General features: G+C 42.1%; 1 protein-coding gene across 3 annotated transcripts in view; it reads right to left on the bottom strand.

Annotated features, from left to right (window-relative positions):
- Positions 1–19,294, bottom strand: part of LOC106586160 (myosin light chain kinase, smooth muscle) — a 99,809-nt gene that overhangs the window by 76,062 nt on the left and 4,453 nt on the right. For all 3 annotated transcript variants that reach the window (XM_014173072.2, XM_014173069.2, XM_014173075.2), the window contains exons 2-3: positions 2,184–2,316; positions 115–268 (exon numbers count right to left, since the gene is read on the bottom strand). In XM_014173072.2, coding sequence (XP_014028547.2) covers positions 115–264 — 150 coding nt within the window. In that variant the 5' untranslated portion in view covers positions 265–268; positions 2,184–2,316. The remainder of the gene's footprint in view (positions 1–114; positions 269–2,183; positions 2,317–19,294) is intronic.

Genomic DNA, 19,294 nt, shown 5'->3' with positions numbered 1-19,294 from the left:
CAGAACTCACACATGCTGGGGCGGGTTGAAAAGAAACAGATATAACCAGTACAGCGTCAGGAGGAAAGAAAGGGATTTTGAGAGGGGGAAGTGGAGAGAGAGAGAGATCCATACCTTTCCATCCAGCCGCGCTGTCCCTCCCGGACTGACCCGGGCATTGCGGGGTGGGAGAGTGAAGGCTGGAGGATCCTGACTTGGGGAACCTTGGCCTTGTGTCAGGCTGGTCTTGGAGATCCGCGTTGTCACAAGCTGCACATCCCCCATATTTCTGTACAGGATATAATGACTTTTTGTAAATTGTTTTGATAATGCACTTCATTTTTATAGGACGCGTCCCATATGGCAACCTATTCCCTATGTAGTGCAGTTGACCAGGGCCCATAGAAGACTGTATAGGGAATAATGTTCCATTTGGGGCACAGCTACAGGCTGTTTGAATTCACATACTAATTCTATTTGAAGTGATTCCTGTCTCTATATGCCATCTGTTGAATCCAATCCATCAACCATCTCGTTTCTTGCCAAATCCGTATCAACCAGAATAACGATAGATAAAAAAAATGGTCATCCATTGATTCACAGTCATTACTTTAGCAGTTTTGAGCTTGTTATTCTTAGACGCCCTTGCTTAGCTTTGGCAAGCCGTAACTTAGCTGTAGAAGTAGTTAAGGAAATATTCGAAAATAAACTGCAACTTCCCTTTCCTGACGTTTTGGGGGGGAAATACCTCCCATGTTTATTTTGCAGCACAGACTTGAAGCGTTCACAGAAGTGGTATTCTCAGACACCTTTTCAGCCTCCACCATATATCAACAGACAAATAAGTGACAAAGCAAAATAAGTAACAAAAATGCTCCAACCACAATATTTGACTACTCAAAGTTCACTGGATCACAGTATGTGCGCTCTCTCGCTCTAGCTGGCCAACACTTATCCCTGTGAATCTCATCTCATCTAATACATTAGAATAGCTAAATAAGCATAAACCCCACATACTGTACATACAAACATACGGTCAGTCGGAAATATGCCCTGGTCATTGTGTATCCCATCTGTGGGATGTGTTATAATCAGCACTGTCTCAATAGAGGATTTGGGACCACCAAGGAGGGACGAGTAGAAGTGATTTAATCGTGGCTGTTTTGAGAGGTTTGATGTCTGATTCTGGTATAAACACAGGGCCCTCAGACTGCAAGCCATATGAAGCTGCAGCCGCAGCTGGAGCCCCCTGAGAATGAACGTGAGCGGCACAGGGTAGGAAAAGGATGAGAATTCATGACTAAATGTTCCATTGTGAAAATGGGGAAAAAAAAGCCACTGGGGTTTAACGGCAGTGGCTGTAATCTGTAAAAAAAAACAAATTTGAGTTTAGCCTTTATTTTAATACAATTCATATCCCACCTCTACACAATGCCACCCAACATCACATGGGATTAATAATGTCAAAACAGCTGTTTAACTGATGTGGCGTGTCGTCAAGCCCTCTTGCTCTTTCGGTGTTGTGAGACAGGTGTCAGTTCAGGGTCATTGAGAGGCTCTGCAGTGTGATATTGGTTGGGGTCCCGGTCAAAAATAGTGCACTGTAGACAATAGGGAGCCATTGGGTTATTACCTCAAAGAGACCAGTAATAGTATGACACATTCAGAACAGTTCGGCTATGAGATTGTCATCCTCTTCCCCGAAACAAAAGCCTCACACCCATTCAGGACGAAGACGAAGGATTTAACTTGAGCTCAGAGCACAACTGTTAGATCATTTAATATGTAATGTGACTAACAAAAGAAGCATGGCGGGCCCCAAAGTGAATGCAGTCTACCGACAACATTTCCTAAGGCATTATAACCTATTCACCTGTATCTGGAAGTAATTCAAGTCTTTAAAGTCAAGTCTCACAGTTGATCAGATCATGTTGCGATACCATGTCGGCAACGTAAGAATTCGAATCGATCCTTTGCTCAGCAGTGACCCATATGATGATCCTGCATGATATTTGCCCTGCACATTAGCTGACGTCGCGATGACGTCACCATGACGTCACCATGACGTCACCATACACCGTGTTGCATTCTCACTTTCATGTCAACACTATAAAAAAAAAAGTTAAAACACTCAACAATTAAGAAAGCATGCGCAACAGAAAGAGAGAAGGGAAACATTCATCCGAGAGAAGCCGCCGACTCACTGTATTCCCGTGTTGGGCTGCCGTCGCAGTAGGAGGGGCAGTGGTGGATCAAGGCCTGCTTCTGTTTAGAGTTCAGGAAGCCTGATGCTTGCTAGTTGGCTGCCCTGGGCTGGGTTTGTGTGCGTCCCAACTCCTTTTTTCATGGAGAAAATGAGTGTATAAAAGGTAGGAACATATTAAGGTACAGTAGAGCTGTTAGGACAAACACATCTTTACATGGACTAAGAGATTGATTGGTTTATTGATTGAATTTAAAACACAATGAAGCCAAAAGAAGGCTGATTTCCAGTGTGGTCCTCTATTTCCATTGTGGTTATTTAGGGTCCATACTATGTTACTTTATAGCCTGTCTTTGTTCAACTAACACAACATCATATTAAACAAGTATATCAGGGAAGAACACATGGTCTTGATTAAAAGTTAGTGTGTTTTATTCATTATCTTCTGTTCAGTTCCAAATCAAAAGGAAAATGGGGAAAAACTGATTATAAAATTGGAGAGCATAACCTCAGGTGGAATCTAAACATGTGCTTGGTGAGGACTTAAAAATGAAAACAGTGGTGTTGCTTGTGTTGACTTCCCAGCAGCCACAGTGGTTAACATAAAATGGTCTCGGTCTGAGAAAACACTTAATTGACAGGATGTGCAAGGCCTGTAAATAACCACAAGCGTGAAAGTCCATTTGCTGTATAAACCAACAAAACATTCTATACACACACATTTTGACAAAAAGGTTGGGCACAGACTATTCAATGTCTATTCCATTGTTGGTTCAACGTAATATCATTGAAATGACGTGGAAACAACATTGATTCAACCAGTGTGTGCCAAGTGTGTAACTATCGAACTGTTGTTTTCCTGAATGCATTATTATTCTGGCTACATCCCAAATGGCACCCTATTCCCTACATAGTGCACTACTTTTGACCAGCACCCTATTGGCTCTGGTCAAAAGTAGTGCACTATATATGGAATATGGGGGCATTTGGGACATACACTATGTAATCCATCACCAGGATGCCATGTTGCTTCCCAAATATTAAAAAATAACAACAATGGGTTACTATCAGCAAAGCCACAGCCAGGCCTGTGTTTCATTAATCCTTTCTTAGAACAACAAGATAGTGATGTTGGGGCTTTATCAGTTGACACATTGCAGAATGTATATTCAGAGCTTCACAGTCTATTTGACCAATAATGTTTTGCATGGCCCTGAAACAAACATGAATCATAACTCACATTCGACATGGTCGATGTGAGGTTCATACCCTTTCAAAGCCAATATCAATACAAATAAACATGGAATATAGTTTAGCAAGGCAAATGAAGATACTTGCGATAACAACTGACAGAAGAAACACCACTAAAAAAAGGTGTCGCTGCTAGTGCTAACCCACAGGAATATTGGTTCTATCCACAGTATTCCAATACCAAATGATCCTAACATCTAAGGGTTAAGTCACTGAGATGCATATCTGGAACACCTGGCTGAGAGAGATGTATTCTTTCTCTGACAGTTTGGGACTCTCTTTTTCACTGGTGTTAGCAATAAGCAAACACCTCAGACGTTTAACATGGCCATGGGATCATTCACCTTCACCGGAGGCCATTAGGGTGTAGTGCTCAGTGATGAATTGAAATGTGGGTTATTTTTCAGTTTTTAAACAACTAATAGATCGACATCGGTTCAGTTATTTGAATTTCATTTTGTGCATTTTTTTCTTCTTCTGTAAGGTGAATAAACAGTTTCTCTAGAGATAAATAAGATCAAGCCTGAACTGTGTGATATACAGTGGGGGGAAAAAGTATTTGATCCCCTGCTGATTTTGTACGTTTGCCCACTGACAAAGAAATGATCAGTCTATAATTTTAATGGAAGGTTTATTTGAACAGTGAGAGACAGAAAAACAACCAAAAAATCCAGAAAAACGCATGTCAAAAATGTTATGAATTGATTTGCATTTTAATGAGGGAAATAAGTATTTGAGCCCCTCTCAATCAGAAAGATTTCTGTCTCCCAGGTGTCTTTTATACAGGTAACGAGCTGAGATTAGGAGCACACTCTTAAAGGGAGTGCTCCTAATCTCAGTTTGTTACCTGTATAAAAGACACCTGTCCACAGAAGCAATCAATCAGATTCCAAACTCTCCACCATGGCCAAGACCAAAGAGCTCTCCAAGGATGTCAGGGACACGATTGTAGACCTACACAAGGCTGGAATGGGCTACAAGACCATCGCCAAGCAGCTTGGTGAGAAGGTGACAACAGTTGGTGTGATTATTTGCAAATGGAAGAAACACAAAAGAACTGTCAATCTCCCTCGGCCTGGGGCTCCATGCAAGATCTCACCTCATGGAGTTGCAATGATCATGAGAACGGTGAGGAATCAGCCCAGAACTACACGGGAGGATCTTGTCACTGATCTCAAGGCAGCTGGGACCATAGTCACCAAGAAAACAATTGGTAACACACTACGCCGTGAAGGACTGAAATCCTGCAGCGCCCGCAAGGTCCCCCTGCTCAAGAATACATATACATACCCGTCTGAAGTTTGCCAATGAACATCTGAATGACTCAAAGGACAACTGGTGAAAGTGTTGTGGTCAGATGAGACCAAAATGGAGCTCTTTGACATCAACTCAACTCGCCGTGTTTGGAGGAGGAGGAATGCTGCCTATGACCCCAAGAACACCATCTCCACCGTCAAACATGGAGGTGGAAACATTATGCTTTGGGGGTGTTTTTCTGCTAAGGGGACAGGACAACTTCACATCATTTGACGGGGCCATGTACTGTCAAATCTTGGGTGACAGTACATGGCCCTCAGCCAGGGCATTGAAAATGGGTCGTGGATGGGTATTCCAGTATGACAATGACCCAAAACACACGGCCAAGGCAACAAAGGAGTGGCTCAAGAAGAAGCACATTAAGGTCCTGGAGTGGCCTAGCCAGTCTCCAGACCTTAATCCCATAGAAAATCTGTGGAGGGAGCTGAAGGTTCGAGTTGCCAAACGTCAGCCTCGAAACCTTAATGACTTGGAGAAGATCTGCAAAGAGGAGTGGGACAAAATCCCTCCTGAGATGTGTGCAAACCTGGTGGCCAACTACAAGAAACGTCTGACCTCTGATTGCCAACAAGGGTTTTGCCACCAAGTACTAAGTCATGTTTTGCAGAGGGGTCAAATACTTATTTCCCTCATTAAAATGCAAATCATTTTATAACATTTTTGACATGCGTTTTTCTGGATTTTTTTGTTGTTATTCTGTCTCTCACTGTTCAAATGAACCTACTATTAAAATTATAGACTGATCATTCCTTTGGAAGTGGGCAAACGTACAAAATCAGCAGGGGATCAATACTTTTTCCCCCCACTGTAGTAAGGGAGTTGTAGCTTCCAACAGGCCAATATCCTAATAGTTTAGCGCAGAAAACATGATAATTAACTACAATGACCATAATCCATTGCACGCCTACTTGTCCGGTCTGTGTGAGGCAGACACGGATAGGGAGAAGACGCGCGATCAAGAGGGATAAAGAGCAGTTCCTTCATGAGGTATCTCTACCTGAAAATACATGATCTCAGTGATCGATAGTTGGTATTTAGCAGTCATAAACATATGCCTTTTTACTTTCAAGAACTACCGAAATAGTGATTTTGTAAGACAGCATAGGCAGCAGCTTTATAGCGATGAGATAACTTGGAATGAAATAATAAAGTCATCAAATAAGACAAATGTAATATACACAACAGAGTTATTTTATTAAAGTAAAGTGATGTAAATAAATGGTTAATAAGTGATAAGCAGTAATGGACCATCATAGTACATTTATTAATTGTTTTATTCTGTGTCGTTACAGCATTAATGTTAAAAATATTGAAACCAAAATCGAAAACCGTGATAATTTTTCAATAATCTAAACCGAACCAACCTCAAAAAGCCCTTAGACACAAACCGGTGCGCCTGGCACCTACTACCATACCCTGTTCAAAGGCACTTAAATATTTTGTCTTGCCTATCCACCCTCTGAATGGCACACATACACAATCCATGTCTCAATTGTCTCAAGGCTTAAAAATCATTATTTAACCTGTCTCATCCTCTCACACGGATTTAAGTGGATTTAACAAGTGACATCAATAAGGGATCATAGCTTTCACCTGGATTCACCTGGTCAGTCTGTGTCATGGAAAGAACAGGTGTTCCTAATGTTTTGTACACTCAGTTTATAAGTAAATAGGGTTCCATTTCAAACAAAACCTGTCGACTGATAAAACATCTGGAATCCCACAGTTCAAGTTACTGTATTTGGCCACTATCAACAAGTAGCCGTCTAACAGTTACTGTACCTCAGTCAAATAACCAGTAAATCAAATTATTGCGAGCGGTTAACGAAACCAACTAGCAGTTAAAGAGCTATTATTTGAATAGACAAGATTGGCTGGGGATCACTTTATGTGCTGCACAGAGTTTATGTCAGCCTACGCGGTGAAGTGCTTATCACATTGAACATTCAACTGCTCAACCGAACATGGGGGAACTCAAGGTCAGAACCATAGAGGAAATGTAACAATATCAGAAGCAACACGTAAGTGTGTGTCGGGAATGGGACATTTCTGCTATACACACACTGTACTCAGCAACTACCATAAGTGAACAATTGACACAGCCCATGACTCACCAGGATGATAAACAGGGGCCTGCAGTCAAATATACTGAACAAAAACATTCCTGCAGTCAGCATGCCAATTGCACGCTCCCTCTCAACTTGAGACATCTGTGGCATTGCGTTGTGTGACAAAACTGCACATTGGAGTGGCCTTTTGTCACCAGCACAAGGTGCACCTGTGTAATGATCATGCTGTTTAATCAGCTTCTTGATATGCCACACCTGTCAGGTGGATGGATTATTTTGGCAAATGAGAAATGCTCAGTAACAGGGACGCACAACATTTGAGAGAAATAACCTTTTGTGCATATGGAACATTTCTGGAAACTTATTTCAGCTCATGAAACATAGAACCAAGACTTCACATGTTGCGTTTATATTTTTGTTAAGTGTACAAAGGACACAATGAAAGGAGAATGATTGGGCGAAACTGGATGATGTGTGTACACTGTCTAATCTTATCAACAGTAGAATCACACTTGTTGGGGCTTTTGGTGAACGTGACACACATGACAGCTGGGAAGACATACGTGATAGATAACGGGTCCATGGTGTACAGAGACAATGCTACTCTTTGGCAATAGCAGCAGGAAGCTCAGTCACTGACAGGACTGTGACAAGGCTAGTAACAACCCTGTAACCCTCAACACACTGTACATCCCAAATGGCACCCTATTCCCTATGTAGTGCACTACCTTTGACCAGGACCCATAGGGCACTGGTCAAAAGGGCACTATATAGGGTATAGGGTGCCATTTGGGGGACACACAGATACCAGCTCAGTTGGCTCAGCATTGCGGGGCTCAGTTGATAGAGCATGGCGCTTGCAACACCAGGGTTGTGGGTTCGATTCTAGATAAGAGTGTCTGCGAAATGACTTAAATGTAAATCACTTAACCACACAATGATGCTGGGGTGCTGTTGTCAGTTTTGTATAGCTATAGGCCTAACCAATGCCCCATAACAGTTCCATTTGTCAAATGTGACTGTAGTTGAGACATTTGTCATATCAAACTATAATAATTAAGTCATTACTAGGTTTGCAAAATTCCAGTAACTTTCAAAAATTGTACGATACCGGATTTCTTGCTCATTCCATCCTGATTTCCGGAATGTTCCAACTGGTATTTCTGGAAAAGCTGCGAACATACCGGAATTTGCAACCCTAGTTATGACATATTCCACCATAGAACATCAGTTGAACAGTCCAAACGCGTCCTTCTCTAGCTACATTACATGAGCTGCTGCTGCAACACTAGCCAGCTCCTTTGTCCCCTTGTAGTCAACATCTGGACAGGGAAAAGTGCTGACTTAAGACTTCTCCTCCTATTCAAGGTTGTCTTTAGATTCTGGGTGCCATCAAAGTAGCCGACTGCCAGAGCACAGCTGATGAGAGAGGATTACTATTAGTGTTATTAACTGGACTTCCAGTTCAATCACCTGCATTCCATTACCTACGGCACTGCTCATGTCCAACTGATTATGGATCAAGCTCGTGAACACATTTTTTGTGCAACTTCCGGCACGCGTTTACAGTGAACACTGAGGCTGTACCCTTATAGTTTTAGACAGTAGCCAAGCGGCTATTTGAGCATAATGTAGGCCTACCAACAAAACCATTGGAGCAAATCCCATAACATTTTCAGAAGGAAATAGCTTTTGATTTCTATGATATAGCCTACAGTAGCCTATATGTGGTGTTCAATGCAGGCCTACACCGCATGAAACTTTTAAAAACGTTTTTACATTATGAAGGGCTTGACATACATTTATATATTTTTTTTACTTGGTCTGCAACACCATGGGCCAAATAGTTGACTGTAAATGTCATTGTATTGTATGAGACAAGAAACACTTTACAAAATACAATTTATTATTAATGTCATACAGAGAATTAGACAATCTATGCTACCCCTCTGCCTATAGGCTTATCTGTATATTCACGCCTCTCAAAACAGAACGCCCCTTTAATTATGACATACTGTAAGCTTTTTACCTGATTGGCTTTTCAAATATACCTTGAAATGTAGCCTACACGTTTTGTGCTTTTGTAGGAAGCAGTAACTCCCCATTGCTGACCTATACTTATCTATAACTGGGCTAATAACTCGCTAAATAGCAAAGAATATCAACACATGTGGACATGTTCGGCTCTGCGCTCTGATCTGAACAGATCTAAAAAGCGCATTTCACTTGCGGGTGATTGAAAGACTGCTCATGGGCTACCCTGCCAATATAATTCTACTCCGTTGCACTCTGGCTCTGCCTACAACAAAATCACAGACTCAGTCTTGCAAAGTTATATTTATTTTGGTTTGTTCAATTGACAAAAGGGGTTGAGATCATGTTCATTCGATCACAGAAAAAAACGTTGCCCTACAGTGAGGGAAAAAAGTATTTGATCCCCTGCTGATTTTGTACGTTTGCCCACTTACAAAGAAATGATCAGTCTAATTTTAATGCTAGGTTTATTTGAACAGTGAGAGACAGAATAACAACAAAAAAATCCAGAAAAACATGTCAAAAATGTTAAATTGATTTGCATTTTAATGGAGAGAAATAAGTATTTGACCCCTCTGCAAAACATGACTTAGTACTTGGTGGCAAAACCCTTGTTGGCAATCAGAGGTCAGACGTTTCTTGTAGTTGGCCACCAGGTTTGCACACATCTCAGGAGGGATTTTGTTCCACTCCTCTTTGCAGATCTTCTCCAAGTCATTAAGGTTTCGAGGCTGACGTTTGGCAACTCGAACCTTCAGCTCCCTCCACAGATTTTCTATGGGATTAAGGTCTGGAGACTGGCTAGGCCACTCCAGGACCTTAATGTGCTTCTTCTTGAGCCACTCCTTTGTTGCCTTGGCCGTGTGTTTTGGGTCATTGTCATGCTGGAATACCCATCCACGACCCATTTTCAATGCCCTGGCTGAGGGAAGGAGGTTCTCACCCAAGATTTGACAGTACATGGCCCAGTCCATCGTCCCTTTGATGCGGTGAAGTTGTCCTGTCCACTTAGCAGAAAAACACCCCCAAAGCATAATGTTTCCACCTCCATGTTTGACGGTGGGGATGGTGTTCTTGGGGTCATAGGCAGCATTCCTCCTCCTCCAAACACGGTGAGTTGAGTTGATGCCAAAGAGCTCCATTTTGGTCTCATCTGACCACAACACTTTTACCCAGTTGTCCTCTGAATCATTGAGCTGTTCATTGGCAAACTTCAGACGGGCATGTATATGTGCTTTCTTGAGCAGGGGGACCTTGCGGGCACTGCAGGATTTCAGTCCTTCACGGCGTAGTGTGTTACCAATTGTTTTCTTGGTGACCATGGTCCCAGCTGCCTTGAGATCATTGACAAGATCCTCCCATGTAGTTCTGGACTGATTCCTCACCGTTCTCATGATCATTGCAACTCCACGAGGTGAGATCTTGCATGGAGCCCCAGGCCGAGGGAGATTGACAGTTCTTTTGTGTTTCTTCCATTTGCAAATAATCACACCAACTGTTGTCACCTTCTCACCAAGCTGCTTGGCGATGGTCTTGTAGCCCATTCCATCTTGTGTAGGTCTACAATCTTGTCCCTGACATCCTTGGAGAGCTCTTTGGTCTTGGCCATGGTGGAGAGTTTGGAATCTGATTGATTGATTGCTTCTGTGGACAGGTGTCTTTTATACAGGTAACAAGCTGAGATTAGGAGCACTCCCTTTAAGAGTGTGCTCCTAATCTCAGCTCGTTACTTGTATAAAAAGACACCTGGGAGCCAGAAATCTTTCTGATTGAGAGGGGTCAAATACTTATTTTCCTCATTAAAATGCAAATCAATTTATAACATTTTTGACATGCGTTTTTCTGGATTTTTGTTGTTGTTATTCTGTCTCTCACTATTCAAATAAACCTACCATTAAAATTATAGACTGATCATTTCTTTGTCAGTTGGAAAACGTACAAAATCAGCAGGGGATCAAATACTTTTTCCCCCCTCACTGTATATAGTGCCAACTAATGAGGCGAACACAGTGAAGTTCAATGTCTTGCGTCTATGCTCCGCATGACATTTCTTCTACAAGGCAGTCTGGAGGAAGTAAGCAAAAAGCAGATTAGCACGGTGGCTAGATACGAGGATTAGCCTAGTAGAGAGACTGAAAATGCTTTATGGTAGTCCAAGAGTGAAGGAAGAGTCAGCGGAGGAATACGGTGATGGAGGTGCATGTGCATGATTTGGTTTGGTTTATTCGGATCGCCATTAACTTTTGTCAACGTAGCAACTATTCTTCCTGGGGTCCGCAGAAAACACGACAAAAGTAACAAAACACGACACATTTTAAATACAACAATATACAAACAATACAACTAATATATATATATATATATATATATATATATATTAGTATATATAAATAAAAACAATTTAAAAAATGGTGTTAGTGTGCTCCATTCCATAAAAAACATTTTTTTTTTAAAGGTAATTTTGCTGTTTGCTTGAGTAATTGGAGATGAAAGGGAATTACATGAGATCATGGCTCTGTATAATACTGTGTTAACGTGAATTTGTTTTGGACTTGGGGACTGCGAAGAGACCCCTGGTGGCATGTCTTATGGGTTATGTATGGGTGTCTGAGCTGAATGTTATTTGACTATGCAAACAATCTGACATTATCAGTACAGTAACACTTCTCATAAAAACTAGAAGAGAAGCAGTTAATCTCTTGTCAACCCTCAATCAGGAAAGACGGGCATTCATGTAGTTGATGTTAGCTCTGTATGTGCAGTAAAGGGAAAGGCGTGCTGCTTTGCTTTGAGCCAGCTGCAGCTTTGCTAGGTCTTTCTTTGCTGCACTTGACCATATTACCAGACAGGACCAGAGACTGAACAACTAGTACAGTTGATTTGTGTGTCAAAAACACATAACATGTTTTTATAAACAGACATACCCCTCCCCATTTTCACAACATCTTTGTCAATATGACTTGACCATGATAATTGACCATCCAATGTTATACCTAGGACTTCAACTTCAAAATGGTCACACCCTTTATACACAACTCCAGTTGAGGTTTAGGTCAAGAGAATGTTTTGACCCAAATGCAATGCTTTTAGTTTTATTTAAGACCTGTTTATTATTAATTAAATCACCCATCCCGATACTGACTAACTCCTTATTTAGAATTTCAGTGAGCTCACTGGCTTTGGGTGTTGACATGTAGAGTGTGTAAGGATCTGCCTACATAGTCATTCTAGCTTTGTGTAAGACCAGTGGCAAATTATTTGTAAAAATAGAGAAGAGTAACAGCCCAAGGCAACTGCCCTGAGGGACAACGCACTGTACATATGATGTTAGAGAAGCTTCCATTAAAGAACACTATGGGTTCTATAGGATAAATAACTCTCCAACCATTTGATGGCAGGTGATGTACAGCCATAATCAACTGAGTGTCTTCAATAACAATGTATGATCAATAACATAAAAGGCTGCACTGAAATCCTCACAATACAGATCCAACTATCATCTTACTATCCATTCATTTTAACCAATCATCTGTCACCTGAGTCAGCACAGTACAAGTTGAGTGCCCTTCTGTATATGCATGCTGAAAGTCAGTAGTTAATGCTATTTTTCAGAGAAAAAGTTGTATCTGGTCAAACACAATTATCTCTATCAGTTTAACAGGCAGCAAACTGATTGGGCTGCTGTTAGAGCCAGCAAAGGCTGCTTTACTATTGCTATAGCTTCCTTTCACATCTCCTTTCACACCTGTGAATGCACACACTCCTTTAGCCGTCATACTGCTCAGGAAGGAGACGCGTTCTGTCTCCTAGAGATGAACGTACTTCGGTTTGAAAAGTGCAAATCAATCCCAGAATAACAGCAAAGGACCTTGTGAAGATGCTGGAGAAAACAGGTACAAACGCATCTATAGCCACAGTAAAACGAGTCCTATATCGACATTACCTGAAAGGCAGCTCCGCAAGGAAGAAGCCACTGCTCCAAAACCGCCATAAAAAAGCCAGACTACGGTTTGCAACTGCACATGGGGACAAAGATCGTACTTTTTGGAGAAATGTCCTCTGGTCTGATGAAACAAAATAGAACTGTTTGGACAAAATGACCATCGTTATGTTTGGAGGAAAAAGGGAGAGGCTTGCAACCCGAAGAACACCATCCCAACCGTGAAGTATGGAGGTGGCAGCATCATGTTGTGGGGGTGCTTTGCTGCAGGAGGGACTGGTACACTTCACAAAATAGATGGCATCATGAGGATGGAAAATTATGTGGATATATTGAAGCAACATCTCAAGACATCAGTCAGGAAGTTAAAGCTTGGTCACAAATAAGTCTTCCAAATGGACAATGACCCCATGCATACATCCAAAATTGTGGCAAAATGGCTTACGGACAACAAAGTCAAGGTATTGGAGTGTCACGGGTGTCGTAGGGTGTAGACCAAAACGCAGCAGGAAAATGTATACTCATCTTTTTATTTGTGAAGGAAAAACAAACAACAAAACAAACTAGACAGTCTCGTCAGGCATACAGCAAAACAAGAAACAATCTCCCACAAAATCCCATGACAAACACATTCCTATTTATAGGACCTTCAAATCAGAGGCAACGATAGACAGCTGCCTCCAACTGAAGGCCCCAACACCAATTAGCTAAACATAGAAATACAAACGACTAGACAAAACATAGAACAATAACCAAAACCCTGGACTAATAAATCAAATACCCCTCTACATACACAACCACCCCGAACCATATAAACCAAATACCCCCTCTACATGAACACATACACACCCTGAACCACAAAACAAATACCCCCTGCCATGTCCTGACCAAACTATAAGAACAAATAACCCCTTTACTGGTCAGGACGTGACAGTACCCCCCCCCCCAAAGGTGCAAAAATAAACCCCTAAACTAAAGGGAGGGAAGGGAGGGTGGCTGCCGTCACCGACGGCTCCTGTGCTACACCCCCCCCCCCTTCCCCAAACCTCCTACAGTGGTGATGGCTTAGGCTCAGGCCTTAATCCCCTACCTGACCAAACCACCCCCACTGCATACCACTGCCTGAGGCCAGTCACTGAAGACCCTGGACTGTACCCTGGAAGCTCCGGGCCGTAGGACGACTCTGGGAGCTCCGGACAGTGGGCCGTCTCTCTTGGTTCCGGACACTCTGGACGAGGCACTGTCGCCGGGAGTTCTGGACGAGGCACTGTCGCCGGGAGTTCTGGACGAGGCACTGTCGCCGGGAGTTCTGGACGAGGCACTGTCGCCGGGAGTTCGGGACTGGGCTGACGCACTGAAAGCCTGATGCGTGGGGCTGGTAGTGGAGGTACCAGACTGGGGACACACCTCACGGCTAGTGCGGGGAGCAGGAACAGGACGAGTTGGACTGGGCTGACGCACTGGAAGCCTGGTGCTGGTTTAGGAGACGCCAGACTACGCACCTCAGGGTCAGCACGAGAAGCAGGAACTGGATACACCGGGACATGGGTAAGCACTGGAGGTCTGGAGTGCACCTCTTGCACAACCCGTCCTGGCTGGATGGAAATAGCAGCCCTGCACAAGCGGAGTGCTGGTACAGGGCGAACTGGGCTATGCAGAGGCCTGATGGTTGCCGAGCGTAGAGCAGGCGTAGGGTAGCCTGGGCCTAGGAGGCGCACTGGTGGCCAGATGCGCTGTGCAGGCATCCTACTCCCAGGCTGGATGCCTACTCTAGCACAGCACTTGCGAGGGGCTGGGATCGCTCGCCCCGGACTGTGCGTGCGCATGGGCGAGATCGTGCGCACTACCGCATACTCCGGCGCTCTCCACTCCAAATGCTTCCCATAATAAGCACGGGGAGCTGGCTTAGGGCTCACCCTTGGCCCAGCCAAACTACCCGTGTGCCCCCCCAAAATAATTATTGGGGGTGCCTCTCGTGCTTCCCCATCGGCGCGTACAAAGCTTCATACCGGCGCCGCTCTGCCTTGGCTGCCAAAATCTCCTCCGGTGGGCGACGATATTCCCCAGCCTGGTGCCATGGTCCAGAATTTCCTCCCATGTCCATGATTCCACTGGGCTCTGTTGCTGCTCCCTCCTCCGCTGCTTGGTCCGTGTTTGGTGGGAGATTCTGTCACGGGTGTCGTAGGGTGTAGACCAAAACGCAGCGGGAAAATGTATACTCATCTTTTTATTTGTGAAGAAGGAAAAACACAAACAACGTATACAAAAAACAAACGAACTAGACAGTCTCGTCAGGCATACAGCAAAACAAGAAACAATCTCCCACAAAATCCCATGACAAACACATTCCTATTTATAGGACCTTGTGGAAGTCAACCCGAAACGTCTGGCCCAAGTTAAACAATTTAACCGCAATGCTACCAAATACTAATTGAGCATACGTAAACTTCTGACCCACTGAGAATGCGATGAAAGAAATAAAAGCTGAAATAAATCATTCTCTCTACTATCATTCTGACATTTCACATTCTTAAAATAAAGTGGTGATCCTTACTGACCATGACAGGGAATCTTTACTTGGATTAAATGTCAGGAATTGTGAAAAACTGAGTTTAAATGTATTTGGCTAAGGTGTATGTAAACTTCCGACTTCAACTGTATGTATGTATGTATTAGAGGTCGACCGATTATGATTTTCCAACGCCGATACCAATTATTGGAGGACCAAAAAAGCCAATACTGATTAATCTGCCGATTTTTTTTAATTTAATTTATTTGTAATAATGACAATTACAACAATACTGAATTAACACTTATTTTAACTTAATACATCAATAAAATCAATTTAGCCTCAAATAATGAAACATGTTCAATTTGGTTTAAATAATGCAAAAACAAAGTGTTGGAGAAGAAAGTAAAAGTGCCATGTGAAAAAAGCTAACGTTTAAGTTCCTTGCTCAGAACATGAGAACATATGAAAGCTGGTGGTTCCTTTTAACATGAGTCTTCAATATTCCCAGGTAAGAAGTTTTAGGTTGTAGTTATTATAGGACTATTTCTCTATACTATTTGTATTTCATATACCTTTGACTATTGGATGTTCTTATAGGCACTTTAGTATTGCCAGTGTAACAGTATAGCTTCCGTCCCTCTCCTCGCTCCTACCTGGGCTCAAACCAGGAACACATCGAAAACAGCCACCCTCGAAGCAGCGTTACCCATGCAGAGCAAGGGGAACAACCACTCCCGAGTCTCAGAGCGAGTGACGTTTGAAATGCTATTAGCGCGCACCCGCTAACTAGCTAGCGATTTCACATCGGTTACACCAGCCTAATCTTGGGAGTTGACAGGCTTGAAGTCATAAACAGCGCAATGCATTGCGAAGGGCTGCTGGCTTAACGCACGAAAGTGCTGTTTGAATGAATGCTTATGAGCATGCTGGTGCCTACCATCGCTCAGTCAGACTTGTCGTGTCTTTGGTGTACCATTAAACTGAAGACATGTTTATCAATTAACTCCCTGTAATTATTATCACGCGATCAAACTGATTCATCGTTTAATTGTAATTAACTAGGAGATCGGGGCACCAAGGAAAATATTCAGATTACAAAGTTATAATTTTCCTAATATAACTTTCCTATATTATAACATTATATATTATATTCTATTATAGTATAGGCCGATTATCTTCTGGTTTAAATGGTGTATTTTACCTCGCGTCCAGTCTCATTCCAAACATCGTAAATTGTTGTATCTGCACGAACCCAGTCTTTACTAAGAGTCATCCATACATCAATTGTCTTAAAATCATTTATTTACTAAAGTAAGTAATTCACAGAAAGTATACAAACAGTAATTATCGTCACAAAGAATTGGTAGAGTAATGTGCCCTAGTGGTCTAAACAGGCCTGGCTGGTGTCTTGTAGAACAATGGGTCATAAAAAGTCAGCTGAGGATGCACACCTACAGAGTTCATTAATATTAACAATTGATATGCTAATCCTTTTGCACATGAACGCTCACTCATTCGAGAACAATTGCAATCAATATATATTTACGCTCAGTGTGTCGTCGGGATCCTTGTTGGAGCGTCGTTCTGTTGGAGAGTTCTCTCTCTCTCGGTTAGAATGGATCTTTCAAAGCGACATTCATTAATGTCGTCATAGAATAGATGTTTCGTTGGTCTTCGCGTTCAGTGATATCATTTCTAGCTGCAGACTATTAATTAATTATCAAAGACTTGTTCTTAGTCTGTCGGTATCAATAGTCTAAAAGTTAACCACGTGGTATAGTTCACTTTCAGTAGAGTACTTGGATGGTCAAATCTATTGGCCAACTCGCAATGGAGTGAAGGCCGGGTCTGAAGAAAGTAGATCAGGGTATAGTTTTATAGTGAACATGTCACATGACGCCTGGTCCTGTCTGTGTCCCTGGGGGCGTTCCGATGACTGAGTTAAGCTTGGTACAGAAATACAATTCTATCACATTAACATCAGTACATAGCATCTCAATGTATTACAAATAGCTTTATCCTTATTAATACATTTTATACAACCATGTGGATGCAAGTCTCATCGCTGAGTCTATTATATAAACAGTTTCATGGTAATATGGCTATATTGTCTCTTCTGAGTATCACAAAATTGTACCAAGCGGACCAGTTCGTAGCTGGATTCTTCACCAATCTTTCATACCTTCTCCAGAACCTAAATGTCATTCGGTTCCCCAATTCTGTGAGTTGGAAGAATTTCATGTGTCTCTCTATGGGACATGTGGCAAGAGATTCTCCTCTTAGAGTTTTACAACCCTTTCACACAGGGCCTGGGTGGGGGGAGGTATGCTGGGGGATGGTGCAAGGGGAGGGTGTCAACTGTCCTCCCTGTACTCAAAGAGGCCAACGTCATGACAGACTACTCTATCAAATCATAGACTTAATTATAACATAACACACAGAAGCACGAGCCTTAGGTCATTAATATGGTAGAATCCGGAAACTATCACATTTATTCTTTCAGTGAAATACGGAACCTTTCCGTATTTTATCTAACGGGTGGCATCCATAAGTCTAAATATTCCTGTTACATTGCACAACCTTCAATGTTATGTCATAATTACGTAAAATTCTGGCAAATTAGTTTGCAACGAGCCAGGCGGCCCAAACTGTTGCATATACCCTGACTCTGCGTGCAATGAACGGAAGAGAAGTGACAATTTCACCTGGTTAATATTGCCTGCTAACCTGGATTTCTTTTAGCTAAATATGCAGGTTTAAAAATATATACTTCTGTGTATTGATTTTAAGAAAGGCATTGATGTTTATGGTTAGGTACAGTCGTGCAACGATTGTGCTTTTTTCGCAAATGCGCTTTTGTTAAATCATCCCCCGTTTGGCGAAGTTGGCTGTCTTTGTTAGGAAGAAATAGTATTCACACAGTTCACAACGAGCCAGGCGGCCCAAACTGCTGCATATACCCTGACTCTGTTGCAGAGGTGACACATTTTCCCTAGTTAAAAGAAATTCATGTTAGCAGGCAATATTAACTAAAATGTGCAGGTTTAAAAATCTATACTTGTATATTGATTTTAAGAAAGACGTTTATGTTTAGGTACAAGTTGGAGCAACGACAGTCCTTTTTCGCGAATGCGCACCGCATCGATTATATGCAACGCAAGACAGGCTAGATAAACTAGTAATATCAACCATGTGTAGTTAACTAGTGATTATGATTGTTTTTTTATAAGATAAGTTTAATGCTAGCTAGCAACTTACCTTGGCTTCTTACTGCATTCGCGTAACAGGCAGGCTCCTCGTGGAGTGCAATGTAAATCAGATGGTTAGAGCGTTGGACTAGTTAACCCTAAGGTTGCAAAATTGAATCCCCAAGCTGACAAGGTAAAAATCTGTTCTTAACTGACTTGCCTAGTTAAAAAAAAATAAAAATAAAAATAAAAATAAAAAATACAAATAGGCAAATCGGTGGCCAAAAATACTGATTACCGATTGTTATGAAAACTTCAAAAATCGGCCCTATTTAAATCGGCCATTCCCATTGATCGGTCAACCTCTAGTATGCATGCATGCATGCATGCATGTAATAATGACAATTACAACAATAGTGAATGAACAATGAACACATTTTAACTTAATATAATACAAATAAAATCTATTTAGTCTCAAATAAATAATGAAACATGCTCAATTTGGTTTAAATAATGCAAAAACAGTGTTGGAGAAGAAAGTAAAAGTGCAATATGTACCATGTCTTAACATGCTTGTCAAAAATGGCATGAATCATTTTACAAGTACTTCCAGTGCTGCATCTGGATTCACTGCCTCATACACATCAGACCAACATACATTTTTCACATCTTCCACAAAAGAGTCCTGAGAAAACATTTTGTTTTCGGGCTCCCAAGTGGCACAGCGGTCTAAGGCACTGCATCTCAGTGCCTTAGAGGTGTCATTACACCATGTCATGACACCAAGAGGTGTCATTACAG

The sequence above is a fragment of the Salmo salar genome, chromosome ssa25 (genome assembly GCF_905237065.1).
Source record: "Salmo salar chromosome ssa25, Ssal_v3.1, whole genome shotgun sequence".
Taxonomy (NCBI): Eukaryota; Metazoa; Chordata; class Actinopteri; order Salmoniformes; family Salmonidae; genus Salmo; species Salmo salar.
Note: the sequence above shows the minus strand (reverse complement) of the source record. Positions and strands in the feature narration are given on the sequence as shown.